The sequence below is a fragment of the Haliotis rufescens genome, unplaced genomic scaffold (assembly GCF_023055435.1).
Source record: "Haliotis rufescens isolate VD_foot unplaced genomic scaffold, xgHalRufe1.0.p SCAF_8, whole genome shotgun sequence".
Lineage (NCBI taxonomy): Eukaryota > Metazoa > Mollusca > Gastropoda > Lepetellida > Haliotidae > Haliotis > Haliotis rufescens.
In genome coordinates, this window is record NW_025964372.1 from 43,567,469 (window position 1) to 43,593,284 (window position 25,816).

General features: G+C 42.1%; 3 protein-coding genes across 3 annotated transcripts in view; 2 read left to right on the forward strand and 1 right to left on the reverse strand.

The window, feature by feature from the left end:
- Window positions 1–25,629, reverse strand: part of LOC124151915 — an 82,642-nt gene extending 57,013 nt beyond the window's left edge. The window contains exons 1-4 of the mRNA XM_048388930.1: window positions 25,309–25,629; window positions 13,163–13,349; window positions 11,748–11,878; window positions 7,141–7,241 (exon numbers count right to left, since the gene is read on the reverse strand). Coding sequence (XP_048244887.1) covers window positions 7,141–7,241; window positions 11,748–11,878; window positions 13,163–13,349; window positions 25,309–25,538 — 649 coding nt within the window. The 5' untranslated portion in view covers window positions 25,539–25,629. The remainder of the gene's footprint in view (window positions 1–7,140; window positions 7,242–11,747; window positions 11,879–13,162; window positions 13,350–25,308) is intronic.
- On the forward strand, window positions 1,709–9,790 carry LOC124151946 (ankyrin repeat domain-containing protein 50-like). Its single transcript, XM_046524651.2, has 2 exons — window positions 1,709–1,869; window positions 3,784–9,790. The coding sequence occupies exon 2, from the start codon at window positions 3,801–3,803 to the stop codon at window positions 5,460–5,462; it is 1,662 nt and encodes a 553-aa protein (XP_046380607.2). The 5' UTR covers window positions 1,709–1,869; window positions 3,784–3,800; the 3' UTR covers window positions 5,463–9,790.
- Window positions 25,630–25,668: 39 nt separating the features above from the next.
- LOC124151947 (serine/threonine-protein kinase TNNI3K-like) overlaps window positions 25,669–25,816 on the forward strand; it is a 29,504-nt gene continuing 29,356 nt past the window's right edge. Inside the window, exon 1 of the mRNA XM_046524652.2 lies at window positions 25,669–25,792. The gene's annotated coding sequence lies outside the window, so the exon portion shown is untranslated. The remainder of the gene's footprint in view (window positions 25,793–25,816) is intronic.

The window sequence follows — 25,816 nt, forward strand, 5'->3', positions numbered from 1 at the left end:
TCCGCAATGTGACTGCAATTCCGTGGAAGATAAGGAACACTTCCTGCTCTGGTCAACTGTATGCAGACATCAGGAACAACCCGATGGCATTGCTAGAAATAGGTGACCCAGGTCAGTTTGACAAAACCAACATCTTAAAGCAAATTATGACCCTCTTAAAGAATGTTCAAGTTTTGCTGCCAGAACTGTTTTCCACATGTTTCAGCTGAGACTGTAGTCTGTCTTACAGACCCTGATACAAATATATCAAATACAGCCCATGCAAGTCTATAATTTTTGGCAAGTCTAGATTTCTGCAGTATCAGGAATGAAGAGAGACTCTGGGCTCCTTTTTATTAATTTAACAAAAAATAATTTAACAACTTTATTTTTCGGCACGATATGTTCATTTCAGAGACTAGAAGTTAGTCAACTGAGACTGAAGTAGTAGCCAAAATAGGATAATTCTGTTTCAGTTATTAACATGTAACAATTACAGTATTACAGTCAGATTGTCAGTGATTATCTTGGAAAAAAATACATTGATGTACGTGATGTACATTGCAAATACCTCTAAAATCTGTAGTGAGTGAGTGAGTGAGTATGGTTTTACGCCGCTTTTAGCAATATTCCAGCAATATCACGGAGGGGGACACCAGAAATGGGCTTCACACATTGTACCCATGTCAGGAATCGAACCCGGGTCTTCGGCGTGATGAGCGAACGCTTTATCCACAAGGCTACCCGACCGCCCCTCTAAAATCTGTAAAGTAGGGTGTATGGAATGGGTTTTCTTTGTCGCGTGAATTTTCATTTTCATCATTTTTTTATGCATTTATGTTTGCCATGTTCCCATCACTTCTATTTTGTACCAACCCCCAAGTGCGTATGTACAATAAAATTCTTGATTCTTGATATCAAACACTGAAACATGTCAAACAGTCTGTGCCAAACACCTTCAAGTCTACCAGGATACTCCAACCTTGTCACTTGCCACCATTAGAGATTAGTGTTAATATATGGGTTTTAAAATGAGCTTTCTTCACCGGTAGAGATCATACTAGACTCAGGCTTTAGACTAGTGGCTTAAGTTTGCAAATTGCTTAAATCATGATTGAGTGAGTTGGGCTAAACATGGTGTTTAGCAATATTCCAGCCACGTGACAGAGACCAAGAAGACATTACCTTCTTTGCTGGGTTTATGAATCCGACAATCTCCAAAACAAAAACTCAAAAAGACAATAATCAGAATTATTTTTGTTTTATCTCGATGACGGTCAAGATTGCTTACCACTAGAACATATTTTTTTCAGTGATAAATCCTCATTACAAGTCAGATTTTTAGATTCGTAATATTTATAAGAACCCAAACCAGGCAATATTGTCTTTTTATTACCTACCTGTCCAAATCAATCTTTAAGATGATTAAACAAATACTGCACAATGCATTTTATTTATCTATTTATCAACCTACTGACCAATTTTTTAAATATCAAAATCTGTTAAGATAAAACAGTCTGGCCAAACAGGCTTCATACATTATGCTCATGAGGGAAGTGGAACACTTTAAGAGGCTATCAAATCACCCATTAACACTTACATGTGTACATACATGTCTTTCAGTAAATCCTTATTCACTTCATCAAAATGTTGTTATGTTTAAAACCTTATCCTTATCTTGACAAGAGTTCCTGAATATTGTCCTAAATACTTTTGACACAACCCCTTATCACTGTTGTTGCAATCTCCATTGAATCGATAATCTGTACAGTCATATAGCATGCTCCCTGCATGCTGCTATTCCCATTGTATACAGGCTTATTATAACCTGGGTGTTTAGAGAAGGCAAGGATGTAACAGTGGTCCAGCATACATCGTTATTCCACCCAGGTAGGTGTGTTATCACTTGAAGACGTTGCACTGTAGCTTTTGTACGGAGCAGACAATGTCAACGCGCTTCATGGGTCATGGCTCTCGCAGCAGTGTCCAGGGGCGAGTCACTGAGCGTTCAAGGGTACACTCGAAGGTTTTAGGTCCAAGCAAATATTGTTGTGTCACCAGACATGGGCTTATACCCTCTGGCTGTTTTTTTCACATTGTTAGAACTTGTATTTATTATCCTTGACCTTGTGAATATTTAATTCAAAATGGAAGCATGTTTTCATTGTGTCTGTTTGGGAATCATTTTTGATGAATTGGTTAAAATATGTTGAAAATTGGCTGTGTAAAATAACACGTATCATGAATGTAGATGGATATTTTTTCTTAATTATTATATCAGAAACACAGATAAAGTATCATTATAATATTTTAAAAACTACTTTGGTCATTGCATATTTATAACACAATGAAAGACATCTTTCATGATTACATTATGAATACACAATTCTGTGGTCAACCAAAATGTCAAATTTCACAAAAACTGAAAAAGGTAAGATTTTAGGATAGCATTTGTTTGTTTATTTGTCGTTTAACACAGTACTCAGCAATATTCCAGCTACATGATGGCGGTCTGTAAATAATTGAGTCTGGACCAGACAACCCAGATGGGGTACGATGACATTTTAAAAAATCAAGTTGCTGAGCAGGAAATGAATTACATGCTTTATTTGTCAACACTGAATTTTATTGTAGGATTTTGTTTGACAGAATTATCCCTGGTACTCCATGATCAAAAATGGGGTTTAAATTGTTCAGCAGTGTTTAGATTAGTGGACACCCTCGCCAGTGTGTCTGACCCTGAGTGCTAACCTATCCACAGTGCATTATAGTGTTATATTACACATGTGTTATTGATGTTTTTGATATTTGCACATGCAGTTTAGCTGATTGGTCAGTTGAAGATATATGATGTCACACTGCTTCATTGTTGCCAACAATAGGATATGATGTCATCCATTGTTTGAGACATCATAAATAGGCTCTCAACAGTGAAGTTTCTGTTTCATTACCGGTATCATGTTACATGTATATGTTTTTCTTCATTTTGTTCTGAAAATGACAATAAGTAAAATGTAGAGTAGACAGGATGAATGTCTGATAGTCTGTCCTAAGGATCTGATCATTTGATTTTCTGAGGTGCCCTGCCTTGGATTGTTTTTAAAAATAATCTGTTCCCATAAATGCTGGAAAAATGCTGTTTTACACACAAAAATATTGTGAAGATTCTGGATGTTTTGAAAATAATGTGCTGTTGGTTCCCCCAAATTGTTTGTCTTCTTTCCCCCAAAATTGTTTTGTTTTTAAGCAAGGACTGAAGAAATATTCTGTCAACAAACTTCCTGTTGCCCCCTTCCCCTGAGAATGTCTCAGTGATGATCCCTAGGTGAATGAATGGCATAAACCTCTACCCTTGGCTGAACTGAATGATTATCCTGTCCTCAAATGCCATTCTTTGGGTGTCGTCTCAGCTGCTTATCAAATTATCCTACCCATGCCCAAGGGTTCAAAATAGCAGGACTCAATGGAGACTGTTTTCATGATAACCCCACCAATAGTGTAAATTTGACCTCCCAAAATACCTGTTTGATTGGCATTGGCAAATAAGTAAGAAAAACGTTGAACTTTATCATGTTAATTGATAATAACTTTTGGTTTATTGTCTTTAGCCTGAAAACGGTGTAAGAATCTACATCGAAATGTTGCTATATGCAATAAACCAGAAGTTGTTATCCATAAAGTTGTACATTTTCTTTCCCAAATACCTGTCCATTCTATTTACGATCCTACCCCAAATAGCTTATTCTTTACTATTCCCTATCGCTTGACGAAAACCCTTAAAGTAAATTACCTTTCTCTCTTCAGAAGATACAACATTAACAATGGCTACCCGCTCAGTCCAACAGGACAGTCAGAGACTGGATATGTCCAACATGACGCTAGAGGATGACGACAAGAACCTTCTGTTCTGGGCCGCAGCAGCAGGAGACACACCCAGGGTGCAAGACTGTCTCTCAAAGAAGAAATGTAACATTGATAGACGTGTGCTCAAAGGAAGAACAGCCGTGATGGAGGCAGCTGTTCGAGGCAAGCAGACGACATTTGAGCTGTTGGTGACAGCAGGCGCAGATTTAACCTTGGTTGATGATGAGGGTGATTCTTGTTTAATTTTGGCTGCTGAGGGTAAAAACAGATCCATAGTTCAAAACTTGCTGAAACAAGATAAGGTGAATGTTAACAGCAGAGGTTCTGAAAACAGAACTGCAGTGATGGAGGCGGCCATAGTTGGTGACTTTGAGATTTATGATGATTTGGTTTCTGCAGGAGCAGACATTTTGCTCTGTGACAGCAATGGCAACATGTGTCTACATCTGGCAGCCCAAAGTGGGAGTGCAAAAATAGTTGAAAATTCACTCCAGAAAAAAATTGACATTAATAAACGGGGTCAAGTTGGGCAGACGCCAGTAATGATGGCTACCTTTGCAGCAAAGAAGAATGTGTTCGACTTGTTGGTTACCAAGGGAGCAGATGTATCACTCGTGGATGCGAACAACAATGGCTGCCTCATGATGGCAGTATTTTCTGGAGATGCAGCAATGTTGAAAAGGGTTTTAGGGATGGGGAAGTTTGAGATAAACAAAGCCGGAGAGAAGAGGATGACTCCTGCCATGATGGCAGCATTGCTTGGCAACAAAGAATCTTTTGATCTGTTGTTAGCTGCTGGAGCAGATCTAAAACTACAGAATGAATTCGGGAATGATTTCTTATTCTGGGGAGCCAGCGGTGGCAATTCGAAAATTGTCAAATATTTGTTATCACTGAAACTGTTTGATGTAAACCGGCAACAGGAACATGGATTATCTCCCTTACATATAGCAATCACTAAAGGTCACAAAGAAGTGTTTGACATTTTGGTGTCTGAAAAAGGGGATGTTAACAGTCGTAACGACCAACTTTACAACAGTCTGATGATAGCCTCCGATACTGGACATGCCAATATTGTAAGAAAACTGATCTCAATGAACAAGATCAGTCTGAATGATCGGGAAGAGAACGGATGGACAGCTGTAATGATTGCAGCCAAATGTGGCCATATTGAAGTCTTTGATGTCCTAGTATCATCTGGAGCCGATGCCTCTCTCGTGGACAAGGACAGTAATGACTGCCTGATGCTGGCGTGTATCTACGGTCAAGCGGTGATGGTGAGGCATCTGTTGTCCATGACCATGTACAACATCAACCGCAGAGGAATCTACGGCTGGACTCCTGTCATGGCAGCCATCAACGAGGGTCATCCAGACGTGTTTGAGGTGCTGGTGGAGTCTGGGGCAGACATGACCCTCCTGGACGAGAGAGGCAGCAATTGCCTCATCCTGGCCTGTATGGGAGGGAATGTAACCATCGTACAGCAACTGTTGTCCATGAAGGTGTTTGACTTGGAGTATAAAGGTCTTGACGACAGCGCTGTTACTGCAGCTGCGCGGGAGGGGCAGACGGACGTTGTTCAGCTGCTCATCGACGAAGGGGTCACGATAGACTTGTGATCAGTGAATAGAGCCATGGTTAAAGTCCAGTTGAAAATGCTGGCTGATACAAGAAGTTGAGAAGACTCAGGCCCATCTGACTGAAGTCAGTTTGTCTCTCATGTGAAGCAGTGGTCTAACTTTATGATGCCGCACCTTGCTGTGCAGAGTTGCTTCCCTTAGTTGCTAGGATTCACTTGCCAGGATTCACTTTCCATGGGTTCAAGACCCAAATTTACCTGATAACTGGTCTATCACCAGACCCGTCTGTTTCAGGGTAGCAGAAATGCTGAGCGGGGATTCGACAGTTCAGATAAGACCCTGCTCAGCTATAGGAGAGGAGGATTTTGTATCGCACAGTCACTATATTTGGAGGTGAATAGCTTGGATGCAGTGATTGAATTTATTAGCATCAAGAGCTTCACTGAGTACAATGGACAGCACCATCTTGGATACAGCATTACATGCAAGTAATGTTAGCGACTGATCACCTCGATATCTGTAATGTGATAAACGTTCTTGAACTGCATCACTTCGGGCTTTTCTCCCCAAACAAACTGATACACTGTTTAAAGTGTTCAACCACAACACACTCACTCATTCTTGAAAACCACAGTTGATGAAACGCACTTTGATGATATAGCCTTAAAGAAGAACAAAATCAACAAAGTAACTATTTGGGAATCAACACATTCTTCAGAACTCTGGAGACAAAAGTAGCAATGGAAATTACGCTACAAAATGTTCTTGTCTTCAAAGGTTCCATGCAGAAACCTGGTTTCTATGGAAGACGTTGGATGATCTCGTTGGATGGTGCATTAATTGGTGCAGTATATCAGCCAAATACTCATGAAACAAGACATTCTGTTTTGTTGTAGAATATATGTTTAGATATATTTATGCTCATATTAGACTGTTTTGTTGCAACTTTGTAAAGTGCTTACATATAGTATATCTAGTCATCCTTATTATAGTTTACCCCTCAACAAGGGAGGTTACTCTTGACTACTGATTGAACATTGTCTCTGAACATACAGGGAATTCCAAAAATAGTGAATTCCAAAAGAATATTATAAGATCAGTTTCTTACCCAATATCAATTCTTTCAATTAACAGAAACAACTCAATCATTTGAGGATTAAATTTAAAGTTGCTGCAGACAGTTCCACTGTTACCATGGTTACATCCAACAATCACTGGAGGTAAAGATGACCACAAATACAAACATTACCGCAGTCGACAAGAAACAAGATGGATGGATGTGACGCTTAATTTAATTTTTTCTCCTATCAAGCAATACAATTTCAAATATAACCCATTCAGCATTAGTTAGGTGACCTGCATCTGTAATTATTCAGGTTATTCTGCACACATTCAAACTTTTTTACTGAGCATTACTCATACAATCTGAGCGTATTCATAAATATTCTGTGGGCATTTTACATATCTTTTAGAATAAATAGCTTGGCTTGACTAGGTAGACAGCAAGTATAATTTACACGACATTTGAAAAATATTCATGTTCAAGCTAAAATCAAAAGCAAACATCCGATATTTGCAGGAGGACAAAAAAACATGGATGTGCACGGATCATTTGTAGTCAGACCCCAGACATTGGTGAAGGGCTTGACTCTGTGACTGCAACATATCTCAATTCACTTGATTAACACAAATCCCAAACCAAATATAATGCACTCACCTGCTTCATCGACTCCGAGCGACACAACCAGCTTGGACAGGATGTGTTGGGAGCTGGGATTGTTGAGTATTTTACTGCAGCCATCTTCAGCTATGCACAATCTGTAGGGAGACACAACAACACAATCTGTAGGGAGACACAACAACACAATCTGTAGGGAGACACAACACAATCCATTTCATAAATCTTTTAACTAAAAGCCTAGGCAAGTCTAGATCAAACCAAGTCCAGTTTCCTTGATACATGAAAACATCAGAAGAGGAAATGTTCTTTTTAAAAAAACCAAAACAATTATTTTCAAGAAATGTTTTCATAGACTAAGTGTAAGTCTAGGAGACACAACAACAGTCTATCGGGAAACACCAGGGATTTTATCTAGGATTCCAAATTGGCAGTCATATTAGCATGATTAGGAAAATCAAACAATAGTTATCATTGTTAATAAATCTAAGAATACTACCTCTATTACATCATTGCCAAATTCCTGTATTTTGCCTGCAATCACACTAAACTAAAATTTCAGAATTTCAACAGAAGTCCTCTTCACTCTAAATTATACAACAATCAGTTGTTCCTGCAATAGCACTCATTTAGACCATAGTGCTCTTGTGCGTGAAGGCAGGGGGGGAAAACTCACTTCTTACCAAACATCAATCAGAAAGAGACAGATTATTGAGGAGGTGGGAGGGAGTACTTCTCATGTAATAGAGGTAGTATTCTTAGAATTATTAACAAATAAAATGTATTTCTTGAATTAACACTGATTTGTTCAAAATTGGGACTATTTTCAAGTTATTTTTTCTTGATATTCACAAGTATTTTAATACTGCAAGCAAATCATTCCTGTACAATAACATTAAGGCCCCCTCCTGTCAACAGTGAAATACAAGTCACCTCGTAAACACAATACTGTAAATCTGGAAAGTTTTGAGAGAAGGACAGTGCCACACACACGCATAGTTTCATGATGGAGTTGTTTTTGTAGACTAACAACAAGCATAGACGTAAGGAGGCATGTTTCATTTATTCACTTCCACACATTTAATTGTTTGATAGGCATTACTTAGAAGTTGACAGAGGTTATTGTGGAGACAATTTATGTATAACAACTTTTTAGGTATAGATCCTTATACCATTGTCAAGCAAGGCTAAACAACTTCCACACATTGTCAACCAGTCAGTTGCATGATTAAATATATAATCCCTCACTTCTTAGTTCTTTAATTACACATTGTCACTCAGTGTAAAGAGACGAATCAGGAAAGTCCACGAACCTGCCACATCTCGTTAAGTTGCTAACATAACACTGAATAGTCCAGATATACGCCAGCCAGTCTATACTGTTAGATAAACACACTACTCCAACCTCCCTGTCAACTACAACAACTCATGCGTTGTTTATAGTACATAAACCAATGACTAACGCAGAGTTCATCCCCCCCACCTCCGGCAAAATTCCAACTTCTTCAAACTCTGTAGATGCAACCCTAATACTCCCTTGGGCTGCTTCTTTTTTCCGGACAAACCCCTTCTTCCATTTTGGCAGAACACACTAAATGGCCTGATGAGCCCCTGTGCGAAATATGCATGTCGGAAAGCGCACGTAAAATCTCCAAATCACCAAATCACCATCACCATCACCAGAGTTACCATTTCACCACAACGCCATATAAAATCTATATTTGATCTTTGGTAATCTCATCCACAGTGTGTCACAAAATTTTCCAAACGCAGGTAAGGCTTTTTATTAGCCACTTGCAATAATTTCATGGCCCAAAACTTTCCAGATTTAGTACAACTGTATTAATATGAAATGGGATATATTTTCTTCCAATTTGGGAATTGTTACTGACATTTGCTGTGGATTTGCTAGATAAACCCTGAACACATCCACATGCTCAGTCACGACTTGTGAAATAATGGAAAAATGTCAATCTCGTTAAAATCAGATCTACCACTAAACAAAGATCTGAAGACATCCCATTACGGGTCATGTCAGAACGATCTTTCATCTGACCAATCAGAGTGTTGATTACCAGTATGGGAAAGTGACAGTCGGAATGTGTTTTCTAATTACACAACCGCGAAAAGGTTAATATGGGGTATTGCTAACGACTGATTCTGTCAAAATCATTGTCTATATTTCGCTTCAGTTTGATAAACATTTAAATCTGAAGAGACTTTCCATAGCCCGTGAAAAGTACTGCCATACAATCGTTGCCATCTACGAGACAGTTCAGAATTTTCTTTCATTCAGTTTTCAAATTTTGAATCAAGTTCTTAAATCGTAGTCTGAAATGGAAGTTGCCAGTTTAAAACTAGTGCAGATTTGCTCTAGAAAGCTGACTTATGTCCAGTTCTTGTTAGTCATTTCATTGGTCAGTTAAAATTTGCAAAATGTTGTTCTGACGTAGCTAGTAATGGGATTATGGGATGTCCTCATGTCGTTGTTTAGCGGTAGCGGTTATTAATCAGACTAGGATAATCTTTGCTTTATCTGCCATTTAGACAGATTCTATTATAGGTTTAATTCTAATCACAGGATGAAATGTCTTTCTGAAAAGGATTTTTATCAATTATGATAATCATTGTATCACTAAGCCTTATTCATGTTATTTGCTGCAGGTCAATATATTATGTTTTTCAATGACCATGAATTTTGTTGTTTGTTCAAGAATGAGACATATCTTTGTTTTATTAACAGGATTGACGGACTGATCATTTAACATGGTTGGAAAGGCCGATAAATTCATGGATTGTTCAAGGGAAGTTTCGTTAAATGATGTATAGTGTCAGCCATCTTGTTCATAACCAATTCAATTGTACGACATTAGCTTTCCTCAATCAGGCCATTGTTTATATCTTATGGATTAGGGAGACGGGTGGCCCAGTCGTCTAAGGCACCGCAATTCACTGCAGAGTTGCATCCCTTGAGCATGCCAGAAACCTATGATTGTGGGTTCAAATCTGGTTCACCACGATTATGTTTCTAGGGTTGTCAGCACCATACCCATGCAATTTGATGTGCAGAGTTGCATCCCTTGGGCACACCAAAGACCTATGACCATGGGTTCGAATCTCGGTTTGCCCTGACTAAGTGTTAAATGTTGAAAGTTAGTTCATAAATATAATGAGATCTTGCGAAAACGAGAGCAAGACTCCATTCAAGATGGCGGCTCCCAGCGAGTGATCACATTCAATGTTGCCAGGGTAACATGTAACTGGTAAGTGATGTTCTATGTGATAGTAACGGATATTCTATGTGAAGTAAGGGTTGGTTGGTTGGTTTGGTTTGTTGTTTAACGCCGCACTCAGCAATATTCCAGCTATATGACGTCGGTCTGTAATTATTCGAGTCTGGACCAGACAATCCAGTGATTAATATCATGAGCATCGATCCACACAATTGGGATCGATGACATGCATCAACCAAGTCATAGAGCCTGACCACCCAATCCTGTTAGTCGCCTTTTACGACAAGCATAGTCACCTTTTACAGGTGAAGTAAGGGAGGTAGGTTGCAGAGAACAGTTAGACATTAGTCTCTGGTTGAGGGTGCTGCTATGTGCGCACGTTCATGTCTTGTTATCAAATATATAACCGAATAAAACACCCTTGACTCAAGGTATCATCGTTGTGTCACCTGGGCCATATTCTGATCTAACACTGGTTCCAGGTTTGTCAGCACCATACCCGTGGATGTCGGAGACATGCATCACACAGTACCATGCTATAAATGGAATGCTGTATGGAGCTGCATTAAAAACCCATCTCAGACAATGAGTGAGTGAGTGAGTGAGTGAGTGAGTGAGTGAGTGAGTGAGTGAGTGAGTGAGTGAGTGAGTGAGTGAGTGAGTGAGTGAGTGAGTGAGTGAGTGAGTGAGTGAGTGAGGTTCAATGTCGCTTTTAACATTATTCCAGTTCTATCGCGTTGTGTCAGCTGAATGTGGGAGGAAAGGCTGAAGTGATGCAGGTCTCAGACGTTTACCACTTCGGTGAAACCCACGAGCACGGGTATGGTGCTGACAAACCTTGAAACATAATCAGGGCGAACCGGGATTCGAACCCATCAGACAATGAAGATGGTTTCAACCGTATTTCAACAACACATCATCAATACTACATTCTACCATCACCATGACAACACTGAGCTGGTATGCAGTGTTGTGGTCACGTGTCATGTTTTCAGTCGATCAATGAAACGAGGCAGTGTTCTACTAGCAGAAATCAAATGAGCTGACACTTTTCATCTCACTCCACTGGATCAACCAGTAATGACAACGCCAGGACATTCGAAATGTTTCTCTGTTCACCCAGCAGTGAATGGGTACCCGGTAGGATGTGATGGTAATGTGGCTGTTAGCCTTCTAGCGCCTCACAGGGAGATCAGAAAGATATCGAGTGCACACTGATCTATTAACCATAAATAATCGTGTAGCGTTATGAGCATCCACTTGGTAAATGGAATTTGGCACATTATAAATGCACATATCATCATCATCATCATCATCATCATCATCATCATCATTATTATTAATAATCTTTAATTCATCATCATCATCATCATCATTATTATTAATAATCTTTAATTCGTCATTTGTCTGTACCTAGCAATGACTAGAGCAGCGTTGCTGGCTGTCCACAAGTTGTCCGTGTGGAGCAATGCTGTCACATTGTCCAACATGGCGTCCACACAATCAGCACTCAGAATCCAGTTACGACCTTCGTTACTTTCAGCCTGAAAATAACAAGAATACAAAATCACAATAATGTGTACTAATATTGTGCTAGCCTCCATACAATCATTGCTTGCTCAAAACACATACATTTTCAGAAATCTTCCAAGAACAACATTAATCATCTTCCTGAGGCAAGGGAGTTAACTGACTTCAAAAGTCCAGTTTCCACCCTTGCCGAACTAGGCTGGAATTCCTGGGCTCGATTTTAGCGCCACCAGTGGCTGTTACAAATTAAGTCCCTTCTATGCCTCTCCTATGGCACAATCAGATTCCACCTCTCGTATCACTTGCATTGGCTTCAAACAAAATGGCGGCACCCAGTCACGACGATTTGATCAATAATCAAGACCTATATTGTGAGTAAACGGGTTTTACATCACGAAGTTCATCAAATCATGTGATTAAAAAATTGAAAAGATTTGGAAAATATCTGTTGACGAGTTGGTGGTGCACATGCTGTGCAAATCCTGCAATCGACCGAAATCTGCACGACAGTTTACGAACTGGATTTCGATGCGCGATTTTGATTGGACTATATATAGACTTGTTAGTCCAGCCAAAATCTAACTCTGTAATACCAGCCTAGTTCGGTAAGGGTGGAAACTGGACTTTTATTGTCAGTTAACTCTCTTGCCTCAGGAAGATGAACACTTATAGACTAGTAGACACTCCAAGATGGTGGTTTAGTGGCTCAAAACATCAAGAATTTCATTTATTCCATGGATTATGAGTTCCCTCACCTACAATTGTGGATTAAATTAAAACTGTAACAAATAATAATGTAAAAAACAACATGATCAAGCCTGCAAACTAAATTCAATAAGAAATTAAACTCCAAGACAGAATAATACGGGAAAGGAAGTAACTCTTAATTTCATCCAAAGAAATATTTGTTTAGCATCATGTGTCGTTATTTATTTTACATAAATTTCTCTGTAAAAAACATATTTTAACGAAATCTTTTAAATAAAATTTGAAAAATTGTATTTTGCAACTTATTTCAGTTATTTGAACCAATTATATAGAATGCCTCAACAGATATGACATTTTTATCCTCATACAGCTCTTTTGAATCCCATGTCATCCACTTTCTTTTCAATTCCTTTCAGACATATTATTGTGTTTAGGGAGTACAGTTCCGGACGCATTATTGTGTTTAGGGAGTACAGTTCCGGACACACTATTGTGTTTAGGGAGTACAGTTCCTGACACATTATTGTGTTTAGGGTTACAGTTACTGACACATTATTGTATTTAGGGAGTACGGTTCTCTCAGTCCTTACCAGGGTCCCCATAGTTCCTGCAGCATTCATCACGCTCTCCGGGTCTTCAAAGGTCAACATGCGTGTCAGGTCCTTCAGTATTCGGCCACTGTTAGAGTTACTGCCCTTGGCCAGGGCCAGGACTCGGTAACATCCTATGTCAGACTCTGCCAAGGTGCCAATAATGTAGGCCGAATTCCCTGCAACTCTGGCAAAAGAAAAATGTATTATTAAACATGTTAAATACATATTAAGTAATCATATCCTTTGTACATCCATATGATCCATAATGAAAATAATCAAAAGATCTTGTGTTGTAAACATGGTAAAAGTTACACTTCATATCATCCTACTGTTTTACCAAGACTTCCGTTTTGTAGTGTTGACTGCTTGTATACTTGTAAACATGATAAACAATGGTAAAAGCATGATAAACATGATAAACAATGGTAAAAGCATGATAAACATGATAAACAATGGTAAAAGCATGATAAACATGATAAACAATGGTAAAAGCACCGTTACTCTTTCCTACATCTACAAGACTTGTGTTTTAGAAATTCTGATCCCATTCAATTTATTTACAAGTGTGAAAAAAATAGTTATTATGTTCACCGATCTGTAGCTGAAATATGTACACTTGTAAACATGGTAAACCAACTGCACTCTGCTAGTTCAAACTTATAAACAAATGATTATCTTTATATTTTATTTCACATGTTTCACAGTGTTGCAGAATATTTGCAGAAATTGCATTTCCCTGATTTACAATTTCCTGTATTCCAGCAAAGTAGAGACAATTTATGGATAACAACTTCTTTATTTTCTGTAAAGAAGACGTTTTGGTATAGATCCTTACAAGTTACACTGTTGTCAAGCAAGGCTGAATCAACGGTATAAGGATCTGTACCAAAACCTCACCTTTACAGTAAATAAAGAAGTTGTTATGTTATCCATAAATTGTCTCTACTTTGTATTTGTTAACTTCTAAGTAATGCCTATCAAAAATATATTCTTGCACACAGACTATTCCTGAGTGAACTCATTACAAATTACAGACTACAATTATTTCTTGTGTTTATTTACATGACAGTTTTCACCAAGTACACAAATTAACCTAGCTCTTCAAGTGCCACTGTGACCAGATGGTAACCATGATAGCCCACAACCTCGGAAATCATATGAGATTTCTATTGCTGTATGGAACCAATATAATAAAGCAATATCTCCCTTGACAAATTACCACAGGTCAACAGGCCACTAACCTATTCCATTATTTCCATATTGTGCCAAGTTCCATTCCTGGCAATTCAATAAGCAACACAAAGGGGTATTTTGAGACACATGTATATTTCTAGACCCAGCAACAAAAGCAAAAGTCCCCTACAAAGTGTGAACAAGGAATATGACATTTATATATATGCCGGCAGGGTATATCCCACAATAACCCACACTGATATATATGATATACGCCATGGACCTGGGGCACAATAACTCAACGGGTGATATACAGGAATTATTCCCTATACAATAACTGTATGGCTGAGGGCAAGCTAGGAGAAAAACACATGTAAACAAAGATCAAACTGGTTGTCTAGCTTATTACATTTTATTGCATTCCTGCCATGGTGAAGGCATTGTTTGTGTAGTGTTGATTGCCATAAAACACACTCACGGCCACGGCCTTATGGCGGTGCAAGTATGTCAATATTACTGTAAGCTTTGCATTTTAAATATCAGATTTCTAAATTGCCTGGCATTGTAGCAGTGTGAGCATTCAAATATTCAGTAGGGTTAATGAGGGCAGGATAAGCATGATTAAATTGAGTTTAGTAACACATCATTGTTTGTCTGTTATTTGTTTGTTTAACGCTGCACTTGGCAATATTCCAGCTGTATAACGCCAGTCGGTAAATAATTGTGTCTGGACCAGACAATCCAGTGATTGACACCGTGTGCATAGATGTTCACAATTGGGATACAGTGACATGCATCAACCAAGTCACCGAGTCTGAGCACCTGATCCCGTAAGTCGCCTCTTACGACAAGCATGGGTTGCTGAGGACCTATTCTACCCCAGGTCTTCACGGGTATGGTAAAAGTGGTAGTCTTCAAAGAACTGTTTTTCCTGGATTTTATGTCAGACTAGCAGACTTATGTTATGTTCCAACCCTGTCTCAAACAATTATTTGAATGGTTTATAGAATTCTCCTGACCAATAAAACAATGATAAAACAGCTGGCTTTAGCTGGAAAAAAAAATCATAAAAAATTTAACATTTTTAAAAAAAACACGAGCATGGTTAAGGAGGAGACAGTAAATCAGAATTTAGAGTAAGGTCAAAGGATTGTCACAAAGCTACAGAACCACCCAAACTAGATCCATTTACTAGACTCTTATGACCAGCATAGATTGATGGCAGCCTAACATGTCTCTACCATGTTGTGTAATTAGCACAAAACATTATATGGTCTCAGACACCACAATTCCCAGTGTAGAGTTGTGTCCCCTTATCATGCCAGGACATGCTGATCACTGGTTCAAATCCAACATAAATACTCGTATGACCTGTGTTATGTCATCACCATACTCATGCATACTGGGCCATTGAAATAACTGTGGGCTAACATCAACCACTGAGCAGAGACTGGCATTAAACATCAGACTCACTCACTCAACAATATTGTGCCATACCAATCAATTCCAGTGAGTGAGTTAATTTTACACCGCTTTTAGCAATATTCCAACAATATTCCAGCGGAGGTGACACCAGAAATGGGCTTCGCACATTGTAACCATGAGGGGAATCGATCCCAGGCCTTCAGCATGATGAGCGAATGCTTTAAGTTTAACCACTAGGCTACCCCACGTCCCCCCAATAAATTCCAACCTGCTTGACATTTTAAACATTTTTCACATATTTCTCCTTAAACATGTCAACAGTGTTAACAGCTGGATCTCGGGTCACAGGTGTGAAACAATACCATACTCAAACATGCCAACAGGCAGGCGTCAGAACAGGATTTTTTATGGGGTTATCTGGCCTCAATTTCCCCAAAGAAAATGTCTTGAAATAAAAGATTCAACAAGAAAACACATGATACAAACAAAAGCATGTTAAGGAGAAGCATAATTTCAATTAATATTGTCATGATTGTATTTTTGCAAAATTTAGAAGAGAATGAACATGATAAATTGATCTGGACGGAATATGAAAAGCTGTGGACATAATAAAATGTCAATATTTTCAGAAACACTACAGACCTTGACAAGATATAAGCTTATAAGCTTAATCACTGAAGAAGCAGAAGTCATAACATTCCTTATCAATACACTATTATGGTGGGGCAGGGTAGGTGGGGGCGAGATGTGCAGTGGATGGGTGGGGGTGGGGGTAGGGGTGTATGGTGGTGGTGTTGGATGGGTGGGGTAGGGGGGTGTGGTGGTGGTGTTGGATGGGTGGTGGTAGGGGTGCATGGTGGTGGTGTTGGATGGGTGGGGGTAGGGGTGTGTGGTAGTGGTGTTGGATGGGTAGGGTTAGGGGTGTGTGGTGGTGGTGTTGGATGGGTGGGGGTAGGAGTGTATGGTGGTGGTGTTGGATGGGTGGGGGTAGGGGTGTATGGTGGGGGTGTTGGATGGGTGGGGGTAGGAGTGTATGGTGGTGGTGTTGGATGGGTGGGGGTGAAGGTAGGGGTGTATGGTGGTGGTGGTGGATTGGTGGGGGTAGGGGTGTATGGTGGTGGTGTTGGATGCGGGGTGGTAGGGGTGTGTGGTGGGGGTGGTGGATGGGTGGGGGTAGGGGTGTATGGTGTTGGTGTTGGATGGGTGGGGGTAGGTGTGTGGTGGGGGTGGTGGATGGGTGGTGGTAGGGGTGTATGGTGGTGGTGTTGGATGGGTGGGGGTAGGGGTGTGTGGTGGGGGTGTTGGATGGGTGGTGGTAGGAGTGTATGGTGGTGGTGGTGGATGGGTGGGGGTAGGGGTGTATGGTGTTGGTGTTGGATGGGTGGGGGTAGGGGTGTGTGGTGGGGGTGGTGGATGGGTGGTGGTAGGGGTGTATGGTGGTGGTGTTGGATGGGTGGTGGTAGGGGTGTGTGGTGGGGGTGGTGGATGGGTGGTGGTAGGGGTGTATGGTGGTGGTGTTGGATGGGTGGGGGTAGGGGTGTGTGGTGGTGGTGTTGGATGGGTGGGGGTAGGGGTGTATGGTGGTGGTGTTGGATGGGTGGGGGTAGGGGTGTATGGTGTTGGTGTTGGATGGGTGGGGGAAGGGGTGTATGGTGGTGGTGTTGGATGGGTGGTGGTAGGGGTGTGTGGTGGGGGTGGTGGATGGGTGGTGGCAGGGGTGTATGGTGGTGGTGTTGGATGGGTGGGGGTAGGGGTGTGTGGTGGTGGTGTTGGATGGGTGGGGGTGGAGGTAGGGGTGTATGGTGGTGTTGGATGGGTGGGGGTAGGGGTGTGTGGTAGTGGTGTTGGATGGGTGGGGGTAGGGGTGTATGGTGGTGGTGTTGGATGGGTGGGGGTAGGAGTGTATGGTGGTGGTGTTGGATGGGGGGTGGTAGGGGTGTGTGGTGGGGGTGGTGGATGGGTGGGGGTAGGAGTGTATGGTGGTGGTGTTGGATGGGGGGTGGTAGGGGTGTGTGGTGGGGGTGGTGGATGGGTGGGGGTAGGGGTGAATGGGGGTGGTGTTGGATGGGTGGGGGTAGGGGTGTGTGGTGGGGGTGGTGGATGGGTGGGGGTAGGGGTGTATGGTGTTGGTGTTGGATGGGTGGTGGTAGGGTCGTGTGGTGGGGGTGTTGGATGGGTGGGGTAGGGGGGTGTGGTGGTGGTGTTGGATGGGTGGGGCTAGGGGTGTATGGTGGTGGTGTTGGATGGGTGGGGGTAGGGGGTGTGGTGGTGGTGTTGGATGGGTGGGGGTAGGGGTGTGTGGTGGTGGTGTTGGATGGGTGGGGGTAGGGGTGTATGGTGGTGGTGTTGGATGGGTGGTGGTAGGGGTGTGTGGTGGGGGTGGTGGATGGGTGGTGGTAGGGGTGTATGGTGGTGGTGTTGGATGGGTGGGGGTAGGAGTTTATGGTGGTGGTGTTGGATGGGTGGGGGTAGGGGTGTGTGGTGGTGGTGTTGGATGGGTGGGGGTAGGGGTGTGTGGTGGTGGTGTTGGATGGGTGGTGGTAGGGGTGTATGGTGGTGGATGGGTGGTGGTAGGGATGTGTGGTGTTGGTGTTGGATGGGTGGTGGTAGGGGTGTGTGGTAGTGGTGTTGGATGGGTGGTGGTAGGGGTGTATGGTGGTGGTGGTGGATGGGTGGTGGTAGGGGTGTATGGTGGTGGTGTTGGATGGGTGGTGGTAGGGGGTGTGGTGGTGGTGTTGGATGGGTGGTGGTAGGGGTGTATGGTGGTGGTGGTGGATGGGTGGAGGTAGGGGTGTGTGGTGTTGGTGTTGGATGGGTGGGGGTAGGGGTGTGTGGTGTTGGATGGGTGGGGGTGGGGTAGGGGTGTATGGTGTTTGATGGGTGGGGGTAGGGGTGTATGGTGGTGGTGTTGGATGGGTGGTGGTAGGGGTGTATGGTGGTGGTGTTGGATGGGTGATGGTAGGGTGTATGGTGGTGGTGTTGGATGGGTCGGGGTGGAGGTAGGGGTGTATGGTGGTGGTGTTGGAAGGGTGGGGGTGGAGGTAGGGGTGTATGGTGGTGGTGTTGGATGGGTGGGAGTGGAGGTAGGGGTGTATGGTGGTGGTGTTGGATGGGTGGGGGTGGAGGTAGGGGTGTATGGTGGTGGTGGATGGGTGGGGGTAGGGGTGTGTGGTGGTGGTGTTGGATGGGTGGTGGTAGGGGTGTATGGTGGTGGTGTTGGATGGGTGGGGGTGGAGGTAGGGGTGTATGGTGGTGGTGTTGGATGGGTGGGGTAGGGGGTGTGGTGGTGGTGTTGGATGGGTGGGGGTGGGGGTAGGGGGTAGGGGTGTATGGTGTTGGATGGGTGGGGTAGGGGGTGTGGTGGTGGTGTTGGATGGGTGGGGGTAGGGGTGTATGGTGGTGGTGTTGGATGGGTGGTGGTAGGGGTGTGTGGTGGTGGTGTTGGATGGGTGGTGGTAGGGGTGTGTGGTGGTGGTGTTGGATTGGTGGGGTAGGGGTGTGTGGTGGTGGTGTTGGATGGGTGGTGGTAGGGGTGTGTGGTGGTGGTGTTGGATTGGTGGGGTAGGGGTGTGTGGTGGTGGTGTTGGATGGGTGGTGGTAGGGGTGTGTGGTGGTGGTGGTGGATGGGTGGGGGTAGGGGTGTATGGTGTTGGTGGTGGATGGGTGGGGGTAGGGGTGTATGGTGTTGGTGTTGGATGGGTGGGGGTAGGGGTGTATGGTGTTGGATGGGTGGGGGTAGGGGTGTATGGTGGTGGTGGATGGGTGGGGGTAGGGGTGTATGGTGTTGGATGGGTGGTGGTAGGGGTGTATGGTGTTGGATGGGTGGGGGTAGGGGTGTATGGTGTTGGATGGGTGGGGGTAGGGGTGTATGGTGGTGGTGGATGGGTGGGGGTAGGGGTGTATGGTGGTGGTGGATGGGTGGGGGTAGGGGTGTATGGTGTTGGATGGGTGGGGGTAGGGGTGTATGGTGTTGGATGGGTGGGGGTAGGGGTGTATGGTGTTGGATGGGTGGGGGTAGGGGTGTATGGTGGTGGTGTTGGATGGGTGGGGTAGGGGGTGTGGTGGTGGTGTTGGATGGGTGGGGGTAGGGGTGTATGGTGGTGGTGTTGGATGGGTGGTGTTAGGGGTGTATGGTGGTGGTGTTGGATGGGTGGGGTAGGGGGTGTGGTGGTGGTGTTGGATGGGTGGGGGTAGGTGTATGGTGGTGGTGTTGGATGGGTGGGGGTAGGGGTGTATGGTGGTGGTGTTGGATGGGTGGGGGTAGGGGTGTATGGTGGTGGTGTTGGATGGGTGGGGGTAGGGGTGTGTGGTGGTGGTGTTGGATGGGTGGGGGTAGGGGTGTGTGGTGGTGGTGTTGGATGGGTGGGGGTAGGGGTGTGTGGTGGTGGTGTTGGATGGGTAGGGTAGGGGTGTATGGTGGTGGTGTTGGATGGGTAGGGTAGGGGTGTGTGGTGGTGGTGTTGGATGGGTGGGGGTAGGGGTGTGTGGTGGTGGTGTTGGATGGGTGGGGGTGGAGGTAGGGGTGTATGGTGGTGGTGGATGGGTGGGGGTAGGTGTGAATGGTGGTGGTGTTGAAGGGGTATTTGAAAATGACACAGCAAAAGAAGGGGGATGGATTGGGGCTAGGCCAAAATTTTAATAAGAATGTTATAAATTTGAACATTATTTAGGGACTGGTCATTTATTATTATATGGAGGGGGTGTCATGAAAAAAATGCTTCATATATTTGGGGTGGAGGCTATGAAAAAATGTTAATGGAGCATAAAATGGGGGGGAGGGGATCAGCGAAATATGATACAGTCCTAAGATCAATCTCTCAACCCCCACCCCAACCTCCCCAACACTGAGTTGACAGCTGACAGAGAGCTAGCTGCAGTATGGATTAACCTGGCTTGAAAAGGTGTACTTATGTGTAGCCTTCCCCTGTCATAGTCAACCAGGGATCTCAATAAATATGGCCGACCTTTTCACACCTCAGGTTATTGCGAGGACTGAAGTGTCACTGAGCATGCCATCAAGAATGCCTCCATTCAATGGCTAACAAAATGCTGGCACACTGTTAATGCTTGTGTGCTTGTGGAAGCTTCAATGGCTGGGTTGTTAGATCGAAGACTGTGTGTGCTGGCGATTAGGTGCCTTACTCTGGCAGTGTGAGTTCGAGTCTGTTTTGACCCGTGAAGATTCCGGGGTAGAATAGGTCTTCAGCAACCCATACCTGCCGTAAAAGGCGACTATGCTTGTCGCAAAAGGCAACTAACGGGATCGGGTGGTCAGGCTCGCTGACTTGGTTGATACATGTCAGCGTATCCCAGTTGCGTGGATTGATGCTCATGATGTCAATCACTGGATTGTCTGGTCCAGATTCGATTATTTACAGACCGCAGTCATATATCTGGAATATTGCTGAGTGCGGTGTTAAACAACAAACCAACAAACCAAATCCAGTCCGTATTTGTGTGCTTGTGGATTAGGTGCCTTACTCTGGCAGTGTGAGTTCGAGTCTGTTTTGACCCGTGAAGATTCCGGGGTAGAATAGGTCTTCAGCAACCCATACCTGCCGTAAAAGGTGACTATGCTTGTCATAAAAGGCAACTAACGGGATCGGGTGGTCAGGCTCGCTGACTTGGTTGATACATGTCAGCGTATCCCGGTTGCTTGGATTGATGCTCATGATGTCAATCACTGGATTGTCTGGTCCAGACTCGATTATTTACAGACCGCAGTCATATATCTGGAATATTGCTGAGTGCGGCGTTAAACAACAAACCAACCAACCAAATCGAGTCCGTATTTGTGTGCTTGTGGAAGCCTCAATGGCTGAGTGGTTAGATCGAAGACTGTGTATGGCGGTGATTAGGTGCCTCATTCTGGCAGTGTGGGTCCCGGATGGGACTCAACCACCAAAATGTACTAGAATCTGTACTTAAATAAGATAGTGTTATCTCAAACATACATTTGTTATAAATATTTCAGCTGTATGACTGTTGTCTGTAAATAATCGAATCTGGACAATCCAGGTATCGATATTATGAGCAATGATCCATGAAACTGGATACAATGATCCATTTAACCAGGTACAATGATCCATGTAACTGGGTACAATGATCCATGTAACTGGGTACTATGATCCATGTAACTGGGTACAATGATCCATGTTACCGGGTACAATGATCCATGTAACCGGGTACAATGATCCATGTAAATGGGTACTATGATCCATGTAACTGGGTACAATGATCCATGTAACTGGGTACAATGATCCATGTAACCGGGTACAATGATCCATGTAACCAGGTACAATGATCCATGTAACCGGGTACAATGATCCATGTAACTGGGTACAATACTCCATGTAACTGGGTACAATACTCCATGTAACCGGGTACAATGATCCATGTAACTGGGTACAATGATCCATGTAACTGGGTACAATACTCCATGTAACCGGGTACAATGATCCATGTAACTGGGTACAATGATCCATGTAACTGGGTACAATGATCCATGTAACTGGGTACAATGATCCATGTAGCTGGGTACAATGATCCATGTAACTGGGTACAATGATCCATGTAACCGGGTACAATGATCCATGTAACTGGGTACAATGATCCATGTAACTGGGTACAATGATCCATGTAACTGGGTACTATGATCCATGTAACTGGGTACAATGATCCATGTAACTGGGTACAATGATCCATGTAACCGGGTACAATGATCCATGTAACCGGGTACAATGATCCATGTAACTGGGTACAATGATACACAATCATGAGTCTGAACATGCTGACCATCCATTAACATGATCAGGTCATCTCCTACAACCAGTATAGGTCGCTGGGGACTTATTCTAACCCGGCATCCCCAGGGCAGTGTCATACTACAAGCATGATAACAATATTAATATGTGAGGACTGAATGAGCGATGATGTGGTTCAAACTACAAGGGTTGCAAGTCAGACAAGAAATACACCTAGGCTGTGAATCGCTTCACTCATACAAGCCCTGAACAAAAATGTCTGTACGGGTAATCTACAACTCCTTGGCTTCATTTCTACAGATTAAGGATCTCTGAAATCAAGCTATACTCTGGTCTCCTTTCCTATTTCAGACAAGAAAAGAAAAAATGTTCATTATCGTGATCACAGACAGTGAACGTTAGTCCATCATTGTCCATGAGCATTGATAACACCAGGTGCTGTGTGATACCACATACCTTTTAACACAATGCACTGAACATGTTGAAAGTTTTATTTGTTGTTTTAAGGGACATAACTATGAACTAACCAGCTAACCGCGATCTTCACAAGAAAAAAATACTTTGCATTTTGGAATTACAGGTACCTTATGAAGGTATTTGGCAAGTTTATAACAAAACACATTATCCAAAATTTATATTTGAAATCGTCTGATATACAGAATATATAAAAAATAATATTGTGTCCGTATCCTTGTAAGAAAGAAAAGTGATTTACCAGTAAACAGTTTTACTGTGCACGCGTAATATACATGACTCAGGCCACACAGTTTTTATTTTTGTTTCACAGGCCTGCCACTCCTACTGAAAAGCAGCCAATCCAAAAACTAAATTAAACATAAAGATATCTATATTTATTATGTCGCCCTCTAGTAATACAGACCCTCTATAAATGAATTCCATCTCTACATGACTATCAGTGATTCAAGAAGCCAGCGGCAGTTTTAACTCCACAGCATAATGACTTTCATATAAATAAATAAATCAATGATTGACATAGCTATTAATTTTTATTTAATCCGAACTTCTGTCGATGAGCTGTAATAAATCTCAAATATGAAATAAAAAAAAGAGTGATCTTAAGAGTCCCCCATGATACTAGTTGTTTATGTTCATTCTTCAAATAGTCAACATTGTTGTTGTTGACTAACAAGACAAAACAGTCCCAATACCTTATTTACATGCCCAATTATCAATATTGCAGACAGTCACATGTGAACGGTATACATCATAACAAAAGTTAATTTGGGTTGAACAGATACAAGACTTATCTCCCCTCTAATAGAATTAAAAACAAAATATTTTACTCCAACAAACATGACATGTCATATGCACTTAAGCATATTAAGATCAACTTGTTTTATATAGCCGTAGGCATTTGTGTGATAGCTGCAAAGTTTTCTTGACAGCAATCTAGACAAACTCTGAAGAACAAAAACATTCAACATGTTCAGTGTTGATGCCTCAAACAATGTAACATTATGTTATACACAGGATATAGCCATAAGGCCACACCTTTATAATTTCCTATTTCACAGGTTTATTTATAACATAAAATTATTTATTATTTAAGAGGGTCTATATTACCATGATTACTAGCGGGAGACATAATAAAAATAGATATTTGTATGTTTGATATATTTCTTGGACCAGCTGCTTTTCAGATGGGGCTGTGAGCCTGTGAAACAAAACATAAAAATTGTGTGGCCTAAAGGAGAACAGCAGACAATGCCTGACCATGATAAAACCCCATGTTTTCACAAGAACAATACCGTATTTGACGTAATAAGCGCCCAGGGCGCTCTCAAAACTAGAAATAGGGGGCTCTTATTAGAATATTATTTTGGTGAAAAAAACAAAGTTGAAAGATAAATTTCATGGTTTATGCTGACAGCCTGTAATGTTTATATACGACAGATATATTTTTCAAGAATTTAATCGCCCATAATTAAGGGTGCATATAACACATGAGTGTGTATTATATATGCGAGTAAATAAGTCTTGTGTACATTGATCAATCAGAAGGGGTGCTAATTGGGATTGTTCACTAGCCAATATATCAGCAAATATCGCCATGGGGGCTTATTAGAGGGGGGCACTTATTACGTCGAATACAGTATTTGTTTTCCTTTCATTAACAGTGAAGGACATGATGGAGAAAGTGACGGTCAAGAGACCCTGACCTGATGCTGACAGCAATATAAAAAGAAAATAACTGACCATGTTAATATTTTTTATAATGTTATCTGACATTTGCCATGTTTGCAAAACTGACTGAGCATTAAAAATGTTGTATTTTTGGCAGTAACAATTCTTTTGCAATAACAGGTATTATATTATATACCATGCTGATAAGTTTATCACCGCTATAAGTTTATCACTGCAATGGCAGAAATTTTAATAATCATGAAAAATGTTGCAAGTACAACACGTTTTTGTTACAGTGAAACATGAAATTTTAAATTGTATATTTATGCCAAACTAGATCTATATTTTTCAAGCAATAGTTACATACAATCAACATTTTATCAATTGTACACTATTGAAATAAGTAAAGAATATCACTAAGTACTTTAAAGCAATGGTTACCTTGTGTTAATTATTTAGTTATATCTCCATGGCATATTATTTTAACAAAGGGTAAATTTTATTATATCTACCAGATTTTTACATATAGATCTAATTTAAGATTTATATGTTTACACAGATTTTGTCAATACATTTGCATACCACCATGAGAAAACATATTTCTGTCACTACTGTCAGATTGTCATGAAACCTCACCTGGGAATGTCACTTCCTAAGAGTCTGACCAAACCCCACAGGAAGTCTTCCGATCCAGAGTGACAGAGGAAACGACCTATTGTACTTTCTTTTGAAGTGTGCAGATCATCCACCAGCATTTCCAGTGCCGAGTGTGATTTCTTATCACCACCGATCAAATGCGAAAAATATTCCTCTGTCAGCCAGTTGCACGACATTTTCGTCATTTGATTTATTCTATCAGGGTACATCCATGTTATCAGTCAATTAAGAAATTATTTTCGAGCACAACATCCACACGTATCGCCTTAGCGTCATGTTGTCATCGTATCCAATGTATGCCGTGAAGTCTCGTTTGGTCTCGCAGGTGCGCGCCGACCCGTGAGATTCAAGATGTCTGCGCCCATGGTGTAAAACTTTCGGATGACTTTCCTGTCAAAAATACTCGATGTGTCATTACTGTAGAAGTTTGCTGTTTCATTCTGATGTCCACAGAGAATGCAAGGTACAGTTCGATGACGCCATATAG

Bases quoted from the DNA above. Each gene is read 5' to 3' on its own strand.
- LOC124151946 (XM_046524651.2), top strand. From the start codon at position 3,801: ATGGCTACCCGCTCAGTCCAACAGGACAGTCAGAGACTGGATATGTCC.